Consider the following 15,544-nt stretch of genomic DNA (forward strand, 5'->3'; position numbering starts at 1 on the left):
TCCGGAGGCAGACCACCCAGCTTTACATCCCAGCTCACCAATTCCTTTGCTGCATTCAATGTCCACTCAACGCCATTCACTTCCCTATATCCAACACCGCTCAAACTTTTCCCCAGCCGTGGACCACAGTGTTCTCCCATCTGGATCCCCCTGTGGAAACCCTAGCCTTTTTCCAGATCCAACTCTTCCTCACACCTCCTCCCTAACACTTGTTTGTTTCTCCCCTAGACAGGGGCTCCAGGCCCCAGAGAATCCCTCTAGCACCCACTCTCTAACAAGCGCCTTTGAAAAGATCTTTCAGATCATGTATTTGTTGACTCGGTTTTCATGTAGAAATACCTGACTTTCCTAGATAAGTAATACATTTGTGAGGCCAGGTCTCATGCAGATGGTAAGTACTTTACATTGTGTGTTGACTGAGTTCAGGTCCCTGCAACAATTCGGACCGTGTTCACACAATTACAACAGCTCAGAACTTGACTATGACACTGTCCGCCATAACCCAGAATTGAAGCTCCCATCTGCTGTTGGTGAGGACATATATTGGTACAGCCCTTTAGAAAGCAATTGGCCTGTATCTATCAACATTTTAAAGGTATGCATTTGACCGAGCAATTCCACTTCTAGAAATATCTCCGAAACAAATACTCATAGAAGTTTGAAAGCTATAGATGAGCAGGGATGTTTATGGCATTGTTTATAATCACAAAAAATTGGAAACAGCATAAATGTCCAACAATAGATGATTGAACAAATTACCAACGAACTATGAAATAGCAGGTAACCTTTAAGAAGGTGAGGCCCAAATACAATGACATGGAAAGATTTCCAACAGACATTGTAAACTGTTAAAAGAAACTTGGAAAACATTATAGAGTATGATTCATTTTTCTTTTTCTTTTTTTTTTAAAGATTTTATTTATTTGACAGAGATAGAGACAGCCAGCGAGAGAGGGAACACAAGCAGGGGAAGTGGGAGAGGAAGAAGCAGGCTCACAGCAGAGGAGCCTGATGTGGGGCTCCGATCCCATAACGCCGGGATCACGCCCTGAGTCGAAGGCAGACGCTTAACCGCTGTGCCACCCAGGCGCCCCTGACTCATTTTTCTAAATATGCATATAGATGTATTTGCACACATAGAAAAAGTGTCTGGTTCACGTGAAATTATCAACAGGAGGTGAACCTAGGAGTAAGACTGGGGGAGAGGAAGCTTTCCATTTTACTTTATGTACCTCCATTTCAGTTTAAGGCTTTCTTCTCAATAACCATGGATTACTTTTATTTAAATGCAGATTTATGGGGCAGGGAGGCCAAAAAACAGTAAACATGAAGCGACATTACACACCCACCACGAGGTCGGTTAGGAACAGGCCCACTGATTATCAAGCAGCTGGGACACAGGCTTGAGCACAGGGCCTGGGCAGCTGGCCTGGGGCTGTACCTCAGAGTTTCAGCCCTGCTTTTCTCTGAGGAATGCATACAAGATGTTCAATTAGTCACAGCAGTTGAGGCCAGGGGATGATAAAATGGGCAAGGATGCAGGGGGGTGCTGCCCCAGTCCAGAGTGAGGCCAAACTCCACCCGCCCAGCCCCTGACTATCCAGCAAGACCCCACCAACTCAACTTCCCCACAGGAAACCTTTCCAGGGGGTGCTGAATGCCCTCTGACCTCTCACTATGCCCACACCGTATTTGACCACTTGACGGCTCTCACAGTTTATTTCAATTATTTCATCATATTTTAGTCTTTCCTGTCTACTAGATGAGAACATCAGCGGCAAGCAGGAATGCGTGATGACATTTTAGGACCAGTGAGAAGATCCTAGTCTCGTCCCCCCATCCCAGGCGCTCAACATCCAGCAGTCTGAACGTCTGAATATTATTTTCCTTATCTCAAAGCTTTAAGACAGACAAAAATGCAAACATCTCTGGGAGGTCCATAGGCCGAGCCTGAGCCCCAAATGTCTGTAGTTCGGAAAGGCTTCCACATCATGCAGACACACGGTCAGACTTGAAATGACTAAGTCAGAGGGAGGCGTCTGTACTTAGGCTGGGAAGAGAGGAGACATACAGAAAGGGCGCTAGCCCCCAGCCCAGTGCCACCAAATGGGTAGTGGCATGTCTGGACCCCCAGGGAGAGACCAACCTCGGATGCCTGGTAACCTGAAACAGCCTCTACCCGCCCCCCGAAAGTTCTTACCTTTCTTAACCCTGGAGGATTAAGTCTTGGGGGAGAAAGAGCAAGTTCTGCAAGCCAGGGAGATGAGGACAGCTGGCGCCACCCCAGCTGCCTGGGCGTGCTGTGGCCCAAGGAAAGCCTGGGATTGTTCATGCCCTTGTGTAACTTTGGAGCCATTTCCTGGGCTTTGAAATGAGCCCTTTATATGAACAAAACAAAGTGAACAGTTGAGAATTACATCAATAAAGCCGACTCCAAATTTAGCTAAGAAAGAACCAAATTCCCAGGATAGCCATTAGCAGAGCCAAAAATTCACTGGCAATCTGCATTCAACTTCATTTTTTCTTTAGGAATTTGGGATGAATTGAGATAAAAACAAATATTTTTAATAACACCACCCCTCCAAAAAAATTCCATCCAGCAATTAACAGCTTTATTTTTCTAATAGCTGTATTCAATTACAGTGAGGAGAGAGAGATTAAGAGGGAGAGAAGAGCACTGATTGCTCGAGTTGCTTTTTTTTCTCTGTTGGAAAAAACGTCCTGAACAATTCAAACCCAAATAGAAAATATATTTTAAATGTATTTGCAGGTGAGCTGCGAGCCTCTTTCCCGGGAAGAAGTCGGTGAAATCCATGACGACTGCAAACGCATGGGGCTTCTAATTGGCAGAGGCGGCATTTTTGCGCAGGTAAGAGAAAGGCTGGTGTCTCCCTTATCCCTTTAGGTAGGCGTCTCCCTGAGAGCCCAGTGTTGGTCTCTTTTCTTCAAGACCCAGCCCCACTTCCTCTGGGCATACTGCTCAGGTCTTTTCATGGAAAAAGGTGCAGTGATGCCTGAAGACCACGAGGGGGCGCTGTGTTCAAATGGTTTAGTTACCGCCGCTCTAGGAGGACCGTCCAACAAGGCATAAAAAGAGATGTACGAAGCAGAGAATTTACAGTATAGGTCACAGTAGAGTCATCACAATCATGCAATAACTAATTTCTCTCATGCATGAATTAGTTCTAACTCTGTGAAAGCAATTCTAGTCGTTCTTAACTGAGCCCTGTGCTCTGACTTGAGGACCCTCACCCTGCTGGGACGTAGTGGCCACTGTGGCCAGGAGGGACGTAGCAGTGCCGGCAGGCCGGGGTGACCCTGCAGGAGGGGTGGGAGACCACCCTGGCCGGGTCCCTAGTGAGATCTCAGAATCAGCCACTCTCAGTGCCCTTCAGCCTCAGGCCGGAAGCTGCAGAGTCGCGCTCTTCCTGCTCCCCCCTGGAAAGGCCGGCTGTAGCCCCGGGAAGGCGTGGTCCTGGTGCGGCCCTGCCCTGTGGGCGCGCTGTGGCTCCTAGGGAAGCCCTCTCCCCAGATCGCTCAGGCCGCAGCACCCTCACCCTGAAGGGGTTCCAGGGCGGACACGTGAGATTTAGGGTAGCTTCTGCTACTCCCCTAATTTGTTCTTGTCCTTTGTCATCTTTCTTTCCCATTTTAAATGTCAGTCCTTCTTCCCAGTTTCTTTGCTCCGTTCCTGCCCCGCACTCGAGTCCAGTGAACGCTCTCGCCTCCTACTTCTCAGGGACACAGAAGCTCTTAAATAAGATCTCTGTGTAAACTCATCTGTCCCGACATCCGTTACTTACTTCCTTTCCTGAAGATTCAGGGAATGAGGTGTCTCTCCTATTCAGATTTAGATCATCCACCCGTGCCCTTGCCTGTTGACACTCTACCTTTGTTCAAGGGGACATCATTGCGTTCTCTTGTATCTGTAACTTTTCCTCAACTTCCCCTCACCCTGTTAAGAAATAGGCTTAAAACTCTCCCAGCCCAAACCAAACCTACTTCAAACAAAACCAGAATGAGCACTTTTGCTGGGACATTCTCTGTGAGTTTTTTCTAGTCCCGGTCACAAATATTTTTCTGTACGAATTAATGATTAAAAATCCTTTAACTTATAAAAACACGAAACAATTGTTTACTTGCTTAGTTATTTCTTAGTTATCTGGAAAACAATTCAAGTGCTAAGCACTAAGCAGCCCTTGCAATGATAAATAACATCAGTCCCTCCCTTCTCAGAGCTGGCAGGAAAGGAAGGCATAACCAGCAAATTATAATACAATGTATCCAGCGCACCTACAGCCTTTACAGCTATAAAAAGGCGCGTCACAGCAGGAAAGAGCAAGGACTCCTAGCCCCGACTTCCTAGCTAGGCTGAGCCTTACACAATGAGATAAACCCTTGTTTACCTTGTGTAGAGCTCCAGTTGAGTGCAAAGGCTACAAGCTCGAAAGCATAAGGCTTGAGGCGGTGAGTGGTAATGATGCAAAACCTTGATGCTTGTCAGGCACTGTTACAAACATTTTGCATTGACTCCTGCAATGCTCTCAACAAGCCTATGAGATATGTACTATTATTGTTCTAATTTTACAGGTGAAGAGAAAGAGGCACAGAGAAGTTAAGTAAATTAGCTAAGTACCCCAGCTAGTAAGTGGCAGAACCAGGATCCAAGCTCAGGCAGTCGGATTTCGGACGGAGTCTGTCCTCTGAGGATCTTGAATAAACCAGAGGGACCGATTTGGGGGGCAGTGAAGGGGGTGGGGGGTGGCTGATGGTGCTGTTTGAGCTCACTCCACAGTAGCCAGATAAAGGGGGCACTCAGGGAATACTCCAGAAGTGTGAAGTGCGCAGGCCGAGACAGGAAGAGTGAGGGAGCGGGGAGGCGGGGAGGACCGCGCCTCCTGTCGAACTCGGTTGCGAGACGGCCAGGAGGAGCGCCGCTTCCAACCTGCTCAGGCTGGGGAGTTTGCGGACATCTGTTCCTGCAGAGAAGTCAGCAGCTCAGAGGGGGGAAGCGGGGACAAGTCACGATCGCTGGCGTCGTCGGCCTCTCGGTGGCGAGAGGAGTCGTCTCCGGGGAAGGGCATCTCCGCAGGAAAGGCAGTGCGCGCCGGACACACACCTGCATGTGCAGGGCCGGGGCGAGGCCAGGTGCCCACACAGAGGAGAGTTAGCAAGGCCCAGAGGCACGAGGCTGGCGGGGTTCAAGGGGAGGGAGGGACCCCGGCCCCCCAGGCGGCATCCCTGCTGGGAGGGTGCGCCTGGACAACGCAGAGGGAACAGTAATGGCCAATAAGCACCAGGCCCTCTTTCGAGTCCCTTGGGATAAAAGGAGGGTAGCTTTTGTANGGGGGGGGGGGGGGGGGGGGGGGGCCGCTTTTGATGCGGTGTGGTTTGGATTTGGGTTGGCAGAGCTTTAAGTCCGCTTGTTTACAGGTTTGGGGAGGGGGGATGCGAGAAGCTGAGGACCCCCGAGAGGAGGGGACGCTTCCCCGAGCGAACGCGAGGCGCGGCTCCAGGGCCCAGGGCACGGACTTCCATCCGAAAGACCTGGTTCTCCTGCCCTTCAGGCGGGGATGTAAAACTGGAGGCGGGAGCACACGCCTTTCTAGAAGGATCTTGCCTGACAGCTTCTGAGCGGCAGGAGGCAAGGTCGTCAGTGACACGGAGGGAGAGGCGTGGGAGCTGAGGGAACGAACTGGGAGGGAGGGGAAAGGTTTCCCACGGGCAAGGAAGCGGACCGAGGACAAGGGAAAGTTGGGACCAGCAGAGGTTGGGAGCCTGAAACTGGAGCGGTGTCCGTCTGTCTGTCTGCCCGTCCGCCCGGCGGTGGCGGAATGTTCTCCGACCCTTCCCGCTTAACACCGTGGGGTGGGCGGTGCGGAGCCAGCGGAGACCTGCGGCTGTGGGCGCAGCGGCAGGGGGTGCGGGGCGCGCGACAGGACGGCCCGCTGAGAAAGTCGTGCCCACCGGCAACCGGACGAGGCTGGCCGGGCGGGAGAGGGAGGGAGACGCGGAGCGGGGCCGCAGCCCGAAAGCCAGTGGGGGATGAGGCGACTGCAGTTTTCACGGAAAGGGCAGATGTGGTGGGAATCCAAAAATCCGAAATTGGATCGTTCCTGGTGAAGAGGAAGCTCGTGGAGCCGGCTTTGGGGTGGGGGTGGGGGGATGGATGCGGAGGAGCAGAGATGAAGGTTCTGGGAGTCGTGGCAATCAGGAAACCGAGAAGCTAGTTTGGAGGGTTGTATACCTGGGCGTGGAAGGCACCCTCGGTACCCGCAGAGATGAGGTGTAGATAGGGGCCCAAGACCTCAGTGAAGGTGGTGGAAAGACCAGGAGGTGAGCAGATGCCAAAAAGGAAGACGGGCAGAGCCAGATGGTACCAGAATTGTTAGGAGACCTAGAAGGTGAATGGTCTGGGTACAACACTGGGGAGGGAGGAGACCAACCCAGGAGGGAAATATAAGACATGTCATAAAAATAAGGTTTAAGAGTCTTCGCTTAGTGCATTTTCTCGAGGTTATATTTGATTCAATGTGATGATCCGTTGCTCTGTTTTCCTTTGTCTCCTCAGACATTCCGCATCGCACCCTCAATGTGCATCACTAAACCAGATGTTCATTTTGCAGTGGAAGTATTTCGGTCTGCCTTAATCCAACACATGGAGAGAAGAGCTAAATAAAATTTTTGAAAAGAAAAACCATAAACTTCAAGAACTTCCCACTTACGTTCAAGGGTTAATTTGAGGAATTCAATCAGATAATTAGTATAAGTTGTATGGGACGTGGTTGACTACCTACCAGCAAATGTGTTACCAGAGCCCCCATTATCTTGAGAAATCCATCCTTCAAGAACGGATCTTTATCCCTAGCTCAGAGAATAAATCCTAATTATTCTAGGTTAGTTATGGTCATTTAGTTCCCCCTGTCAGCGATTGGCTTATGCATGACATGTGACATATTTGGGGACAACGAATCCTGAAGGAAAATATTTTGGTGGAGGTGCATTCAGGTGAAGGTTTCTTTGTTCTTCATTCTTCATCACCAGAAGACATGTCTTCTTGCACTGATCGTCATAGGTCATGCTCACATCATGTCAGCCATTTTGAGGCCACGAAGAGAAAGCTTCTTCGCTGGGGTTGGAAGGTAGAAGGAAGCTGAGTCCTTAGTAATGTCAATGAGCCTCTGACTTAACCAATCCTAGATCTTACCTTGGAGCTTCTTGTTATCAGATAATAAATTCTGTGTATTGCATAGTCTCTTTGATTAAAGCTTACTATGATTTCAACCATAAGCATCCTAAGAAATGATGCAGAAAATAACTGTCCCCTTCTTTTTTAACTCCCTTAAAATATCTATCAGAGCCGACTTCTCGATTTCGACTTCCATCACCCCACCCTGAACTAAACCCTTGTTACTTTTATTGTAATAGCCTCCAAGGCCAGAATTTTCCAAACTTTAGTCATTAGAATGCACATTTCTTAGTGGTTTTTTCCCCATATGTATATACCACCCATCTTAGAATTGACTTAATATTTTTCCTTAATTTAACTTGTTTTACTTAGATGTATTTGATAGTAACCTTTCTATGGTAGTAATAAATGGGAAATCAGTACTTCTTGTCATACTGGAAAGTAATCATACAAATAAAATGAACACAAAGCAATGTAATTCAGGCCTAGCAAGATGCAATTTCTTGCAGATGTTCCCAGTCTGAGGCTTGTTCTTTGTTCAAAGGGGAGATTAGGAGCGCCTGGGTGGCACAGCGGTTAAGCGTCTGCCTTCGGCTCAGGGCGTGATCCTGGCGTTATGGGATCGAGCCCCACATCAGGCTCCTCCGCTATGAGCCTGCTTCTTCCTCTCCCACTCCCCCTGCTTGTGTTCCCTCTCTTGCTGGCTGTCTCTATCTCTGTCGAATAAATAATAAAAAATCTTTAAAAAATATAAAACAAAGGGGAGATTAGAGAGTATTTGAAGGGTGTCAAAACTACTGGCAAATTGATACCCTCTCCTTAACACAAACAGAAGACAGTCCACAGAATTGAAAGTGAAACAGCATTCTCAGCATGCAGTTAGATGTTATTTGACCTGTGTCGAGTTGGATGCCATGTTCTCATGGCCCCAGGGGGTGTCTGTTCCACTAACATATCCTATACCTCGCTGCCAAATTTGTCTCCCATGGGCATTGACTTAAACATGGCATTCCCTTGTACAAAACCTTCCAGTTGCTCCCCATTGCACCCTGGATAAGATCAAAACCCCTTTAACAAGGAGCTCAATGCCCTCCAGGATCCAGTTTCCAAACAGCCAACAGTTCAGAAGTGCTCTGTTTTGACAAGAGGAACGATCATTGAATTGAGAGCCAAATGATCTGAATTCTAAGTTCAGTTCTTCCACCACTTATTTGCTCTAGATGACCTTGGGGGAGCCTTCTAACCAATTTTTAAAGCCCATTTTGTTCCCAGGCTTTTCAATGCTTGCCCTTCCTACCTCCTGAGTTGTGTGGGGAATCAAGTAAGTTAATGAACGTAAAAGCACTTTGAGCTATGCAAATAGAGATTCTTCCCTTCAAGCTACATTTCTCTTCTTCCTTTTACTACAGAAGCTCCCAAGAGCAGTGTTTGTACTTCAGCGATCCTTCCTTGCTTCCTGCCCATGTCTCGACAGCTAGGATCTCACTCCTGCCTCTCATTCCTTGGAATCTGCCTTGTCAAGAGGCCATCAGTGACTTCCTTATGACCAAAACTTAATGTTTCCTTTGAATGTTCTTTCTTTTTTTTCCCTTTGTTTATTTGAGAGAGTGTGAGAGATAGAGAGAGAGCACAAGCAGGGGAAGCATCAGAGAGAGAGAGAGACGCAGGCTCCCCACTGAGTAGGGATCCCGATGTGGGGCCTTATCCCAGGATCCCAGGATCATGACCTGAGCTGAAGACATGCGCTCAACCCACTGAGCCACCCAGGCACCCCTGAATGTTCTTCCTAAACAACTGCTCCTTCTTGAATATGATTTCCTTGGCTTTGGCAATGTGGTCCTTCTATCTCAGAAGGCTCCTTCTCGGTCTTTTTCCTGGCATCTCCTCAACTACAAGGTTCTGTCCTGGGCCTGTCCTGGGCCATCATTTCTTCCATGATACACTCTGTCCTCTAAGTAACCTCATCTACTTTGGGAATCTCAGCTGTCCTGACTATGCTGATGACTTCCAAATATTCATCTTCAGTCTCAACCTGTCTTCTGAGCCCCAACCCCAAGATTCTAGCCATCTGGACACCTTCATTTGGATGTCACAAGGACACTTAAAATTCAGCATATCTGAATATCTTTCCTCCAAGGAACCCTTTCTGGATTGAGGGTAACTTTTTGTCTCGGACTCACAGTTTAGGGCACTATTTTCCTCCAAGTTATCTTTTTGCCCTTCCTATGACTAAGTCTCATGAATACATTCTCCAACATTGTTTTTCCAGTATGTCCATTTATACCCAACTGCCTTAACTTGGGCCATCATCATTTCTTCTAAACTATTTAAACTACCTCCTAACTGGCATTCTGGACTTCTTCCCAACCCATTCTCTGCACTGATACCAGAGTCACTTACTTAAACAATAAATATGATCACATCTCTCATCTCCTGACTCTTTTGAGAGTTCCTTATTGTCCATGGAACAAAGTCCAAACTCCCAATTATGATGACATTCAAGGGTCTTCACAGTTTGCCCCAAAACCCCTTGTTTGAGCTTACTCTTGCTGTTCTTTCCATTCCATGCACATCAGTTCTTTGATCCTATAATTCACTCTACCTGGAACATTCTTCCTCTCTTCTTTGTCCATGGAAATTATGGAGTCAGGGGGATTGGACAAAGAAGCCAAGACTTAGTTCTTTGTTCTTCTTCAAAGCCTTCCCATTTTCAGTACTCCTTTTCTTTAAAAATAAAGTAAAAGGAAAGAACACTGAAAATAAAGTTTATGATAAACTTTTGGGAATTTAGCAAAACATGAAGAGGAAACAATAAAACACAAATTTAAATAAAACCAAAGCAAAATAAAATGTTTCCACGCTCCAGCCCAGGTCCCTGCCAATGCCAGAACATCATCTTCTGGAAAAAATGGTCTAAAGGGATTTAGTTGTTCAGACAAATTCCTAGAACATATGCCCTGCGACTTCCTATAGGATTTTGTGTATGCTTACCGGTGCACTGTTATTCTCCCACCTCCAGGGGTCACTCTAGAGTAAAAGCCACCAATGGAGCTCTGCCAGGTAAGGGGGTCCTGGGCCTCATTTCCTGACGGTTGTATGGCTCTGAGCGCCTGTTACTCAGGAGAAACTGCTCCTCTTTCTTGAAAAGCATTTGGGGACTTAGGAAACATAAGCCATCAGAGGCATGGAGTAGAAAGGGCAAAAATTATGGCCTTTGAGCCTGGATGGTCATTCACTTCTCTCACGAGTTTATAAACATGATGGATTCCTACTTCTTTCCATTTGGAGCCGTGGGCAGGAGCTTCGCACCCCCATTTCCCCCTTCCATTTTCTGCTCTACCCACAGGAGGTGGGAGGTAAGCCAGCTTACATAAGGCAAGGAGCCCACATTCTTGCCAAGCTCTTTTTTATTTCCTTTCTTGTTAAAACGGTCTAAAGTGAAGATAATGAACACTCAGCTCAAGTAAACTTTTTTCCACACAAGGAACATATTGACGGTTCATCATGTGATTAGAATATAGCAGTAAAATGTTGGCAGCTGTTTAAAAATTCTTGAAATGCCAATCCACTCAGGAGGGAGTAATTAAAAAAAAAAAAAGACCCCATCACATCAAGCTTTGGTTATGCCGTTAATAATGATTATAAAGAGATGTAAAGTAACACTATAAAGAGATACACAGTAACAAACTACGCTCTTATCTGTTTTATAAAACTCCGTTTTTTCTATCAGTGTGGTTTTTGACTTTCTGCTAATTTAAGCTAATCTCAGAAGGTACCTCCAACCTATGGGAGAACTTAATTCTTCTACCTTTTAAATCCCACTGAAATCTTACATTTCTTGTAAAGAACCACAAAAGAGTAATAGAAAAACTTCACAGGTGCCCGGGTGGCTCCGCTGGTGAAGCGTCTGCCTTCAGCTCAGGTCACGATCCCAGGGTCTAGGCATCAAGTCCCACATTGGGCTCCTTGCTCAGCGGGGAGCCTGCTTCTCCCTCTCCCTCTCCTCCCTGCTTATGCTCTCTCTCTTAAATAAATAAATAAATAAATAAATAAATAAATAAATAAATAAATAAAATCTTAAAAAAATAAAAATAAAAACATCACAACATTTCCCACTTGGTCATCAGAATGCCAAAGCCAGAGAGCATTTTTGTCCTCGCAGAGCGGGTAGAAGGCTGCTGGGCCCTGCTCTGGCTTAATTAAAGCTGGAGGCTCACTTCCAACTGGGCACAAGCAGTAAAAATGGGTCATAGCTTTGCCCCATTATAGACTACAATGCCACAGAGTATCTCAACAAAAACAAAAGGTCCACCTAGTTTAGTAAGAGCGAAGGCACGGAAACAAAGGCTTCTTTATACCAATCCAGACGCAGGGAGTGTTTGGCAGAACTGACAGTGTCCTGCCAGTGTCCACGAAGAAGAGCCGCCACACAAAGAAATGTCCAGAACACAGTCTAATTAAGAACTGGGCAGGGAGGGTCGTTGCAGACAGCAGCTAGTGCAACACGAACTTTTAATTAGTCGGGACAACAAGATGCAAGGGAGTGAGCCTGCACACTCTCTCCACTTGATTTGTTTCCAGCAAATTCCCCTCTCTGTGCTGAAGCTTCCCCTGTCCAGAGACTCATAGAACCTCATGGAACCCTTATGAGGTTCAATAGAAAATACATTGGCAGTTGCTCAATTAATGTTAACTCTTTCCTTGACGTCTCTTGCCTTTTGACACAGAACTGCTTTAGCTGGTGCGTGGCTCTCACCGCCACAGGCTAATGTTTATTCTCGTGTATACGGCTCATCTCCCTCCCCAGACTCCACACCACTGGCAGCGCCATCTCTTCTCCATCTTTGTATGCCTGCCAAACACAGGGCACCTCACAGAAAGGCAAGGACAAACTCTTCTTAGTGCTGCATGCCCTTTATCCACAGAAGCTACAATGTCACCAACAGTTGACGGCAGCAGTTAGCCCATCTGAGCTAAACCACAAGCCATCTGATAGAGGCTTGTGTGAGTGTGTGCGTGTGTGTGTGTGGGGGGGGGTGTGTTCAGAAACCTCTATATTTAGAAATATATATAATACATATTCTTAAACATGTGGAATATATCATTGGAAACATACAGAAATATGTATTTGGAAATGTATTATATAAGAGTAGAATTTCAGGTAACCAAGTACCTAAGATTATTTTGTTTGTTTGTTTGTTTGTTTAAAGTTTTATTATTTATTTAAGTGATCTCTACACCCGGCATAGGGCTCCAGCTCAGAATCCTGAGATCCAGAGTCCCATGCTCTCCGGACTGAGCCAGCCAGGCACCCCAGGATTATTTTAGAAAGTAAGGAAGCCGCCCTTGGATGAGTTGTGAGAAGACCACAGTATCTACAGGAAGAATGGAAAGGGCTCCTGGATACCTCTCTTGCCTTCTCCAAAGGGGTGTCCCAATTCTCATCACTCTCCTTGGGTCCCCAAGTTCACATCCCTGCTGTGCTCACACTGGTGTCCCCCTCGCAGGACCTGTGCTCACCCTCGTCCTCCTCCCTCAGGCCCGCGCTCCCCACGCCTGCAGGCTTCCGCACCCACTGTTTCCTCATTCTTCTCGAGCCAAGCCAGCCACGTTCAAGGGCAGGTTGTTATTTCACAGAACCTTTGTTCTCTCTCCCTTAATCACTCCAGGTTCTCTAGGATCTTGCTGCATAAATTTCATTCTCTGCGGATTTTCCCCTTCGACATTCTTCTACCTTCTTCCCCTCAACCTATAAATGTTTTTCTCTCCTATTAAAAAAAAACAATCTTTCTTTAAGCACATTTCCTCTTCCTGAAAGTGAAGCTGCTGTGGAGTTGTGGGGCGCTGCTCCAACCTTTCCTCAGTGCCCTGCAGGCTGGCTCCGGGAAACCTGTTCCAGGTCACCAGTAACTAGGGGCGCCTGCGCGGCTCATCGGTTAAGCGTCTGACTCTTGGTTTTGGCTCTGGTCATGGTCTCAGGGTCATGGGACAGAGCCCCACATCACCGTGGTCAGTGCAGAGTCTGCTTGAGGTTCTCCCGCTCCTCTCCCTCTGCCCCGCTCTAAACCCACGCTTGCTCACTCTCTCTCTCTCTCAAATAAATAAATAAATAAATAAATAAAATCTTTAAAAGTCACCTGTAACCCTTGTGATGGTTATTCTTATGTGGCTACTTGACTGGCCAAGAGATTTTCCAGATACCTTATTAACCCTTATTTCTGGGTGTGTCTGTCAGGGTGATTGCAAAAGAGATTAGCGTTTGGATTGGTGGACAGAGGAAAGCAGATGGACCTCCCCGGCCTGGGTGGGCCTGAATAGAAGAAAACGGTGGAGGAAGATTGGATGTGCCCTGTCTCTGGCTGACCACTCGAGGTGAGACATCGATCTCCTCCTGCCCTCCCCCTCCCCCTCCCTGACATCCCTGGTTCTCAGGCCTTCAGACCCAGGTGGGAATGTGCACCTTGGGCTCCTCTCCTGGGTTCTCCGGACTTCAAACTACAGCTGGCTTCTCTGGGTCTCCAGCCTGCAGATGACAGACTGTGGGACTTCCCAGCCTCCCTAATCATGTGATCCAATTGCTTATAAAAAATCTCTTTCTAGGTATAGCTATATATCTATGTGGATATATATACATACAGAAAATCTACTTGCAAAGATGCATATGTGTATCAGCCTATATAGATATATACAGACATCTATATAGATAGGTATCTGGCCGACTAGCTAGCTAGCTAGACCCTATTGGTTCTTCTTCTTTTTTTTTTTAAGACATTATTTTTAAGTAATCTCTACACCCAGTGTAAGGCTCGAAGTCACAAACTTGAGATCAAGAGTCACGTGTTCTACCAACTGAGTCAGCCAGGGACCCCAATCCTATTGGTTCTATTTCTCTGGAAATAATAAAACCCCTTAACTGCTAAATTCAACAGAATGTCTTCAGCGCTCCCCTTACTTGGCATCTCTGTGGCAGCTGAGACTGTCGGTCCCATTCTTCATCTAGAAATTCTCTCCTCCACATTTTTTTTTCCTAATGGCTCCACACTCTTCCATCATCTCACCACCTCTTGAGTCTTTGCCTTCTTACGTGTTGGTTTTTGTTTAGTTTGCTCTCAGCTGCTGTTATACCCTAGGGATTTTTACCTTAAATTCTTTTATCCCCTCTCTGTATACTACATCTGAGTGATTTCATCCATGATGCATGACGTCAGGCTTTTTACTATCTAGATGCTGAGGATTCGCAAACATACCCCCAGGGCAACCTCCCCCAGGCCAGGAGAGTCAGGCTGTCAGCAACTCCTTGAACATTTCCCCTAACTACCTCCTGCATTCTCTTCCTCTTCCCTGGAGGACAGGTTACTCCCACTGCCTTCTTCCTGTGAGAGCCTGGTGCCGGTAGTCCCCCCACCCACCCCAGTCAGTCCTAACCAAACTTCCAACTCTGGCTTGCCTCCCTGCCATCCTTTGTGCTGCCCCCATACCTGCTGGCCACAGCTTTCTTGCCTCCTCTAACTGCCCCAGCCCTGGCTGTCATGGCTGATTGGGTGTTTCATCGATGGCCCTTGGTATATTCTGGGCCCTCTTTGCCTTGCTAATGGTCCTGTTCCCTTCCTTGTCACATGGCCCACCTTGCCAGTCATCCTCATCCTCATCCTCACCCATGCAAGAGATAAACCATGGGTTGGTCCTGTTATCTAATTCTTTTTCTGCTCTAGCTAAGAGCCTCAATTTGCAGGCATCATTGATTGCCACTTGAAGCAAATTTTTAAAAAGCAAAAGGTAGGAGGAGAGAATGAAATTATGCCAGAAATAAAATATTTTTAGGATTTTTTTCCTTCCTGTGATGGTACTAGGGGTACATCAACATAGTAAGTGAACTTCAGCAGAGGTGTCATTAAAAACCATTCTTCCAGCGAGTTCCATTCGGCACCGCCACCTGCCAGGACCTGGCACGGGGAACTTGATCCATGCTCTCCCAGGGCTCCTGAGCCCCTTCCACCAACCTGGCTAGAAGGCCCTCTTTATCCTTGGGAACATCCCTGGAGTCAACTCCTAGACCCCTCCAGTAACACCCCGTCCTTCTTTTTAGCAATATTCTACCCTCCATCTTCTTTTTAGCAGGGAGCTTTTTCCCTTCCCAGGAGCATTGCCTTCCCCTACGGGTACACCTCTTTTTGTACTTCTTGAAGTAGAATTTTTACACCCAGAATCAACTCCTCCCTTACCCGTCTAACCCATCTGGAAGGACTGTGGGGAGTGGTGGTGGGTTTGGGTACAAGGAAGCAAGATGTATCTTCACTTAATCCTTTTAGTGCAGCAAAGAAAGGGCAAAAAACAGTTTCGTTTCTGTATTAAAGT

At 47.1% G+C, this 15,544-nt stretch overlaps 1 protein-coding gene across 3 annotated transcripts in view; it reads left to right on the forward strand.

Annotated features, from left to right (window-relative positions):
• Positions 1–7,820, forward strand: part of AGXT2 (alanine--glyoxylate aminotransferase 2) — a 34,889-nt gene extending 27,069 nt beyond the window's left edge. Inside the window, exons 13-14 of one of the 3 annotated variants that reach the window (XM_019799863.2) lie at positions 2,771–2,869; positions 6,572–7,819. In XM_019799863.2, coding sequence (XP_019655422.2) covers positions 2,771–2,869; positions 6,572–6,679 — 207 coding nt within the window. In that variant the 3' untranslated portion in view covers positions 6,680–7,819. Of the gene's footprint in view, positions 1–2,770; positions 2,870–6,571 lie in introns of all 3 variants that reach the window. The other 2 variants (XM_034657022.1, XM_034657021.1) reach the window with 2 other exon arrangements.
• The last annotated feature ends 7,724 nt before the right edge of the window (positions 7,821–15,544 follow it).

Source organism: Ailuropoda melanoleuca, chromosome 3, assembly GCF_002007445.2.
Source record: "Ailuropoda melanoleuca isolate Jingjing chromosome 3, ASM200744v2, whole genome shotgun sequence".
In the NCBI taxonomy this organism is placed as follows: Eukaryota; Metazoa; Chordata; class Mammalia; order Carnivora; family Ursidae; genus Ailuropoda; species Ailuropoda melanoleuca.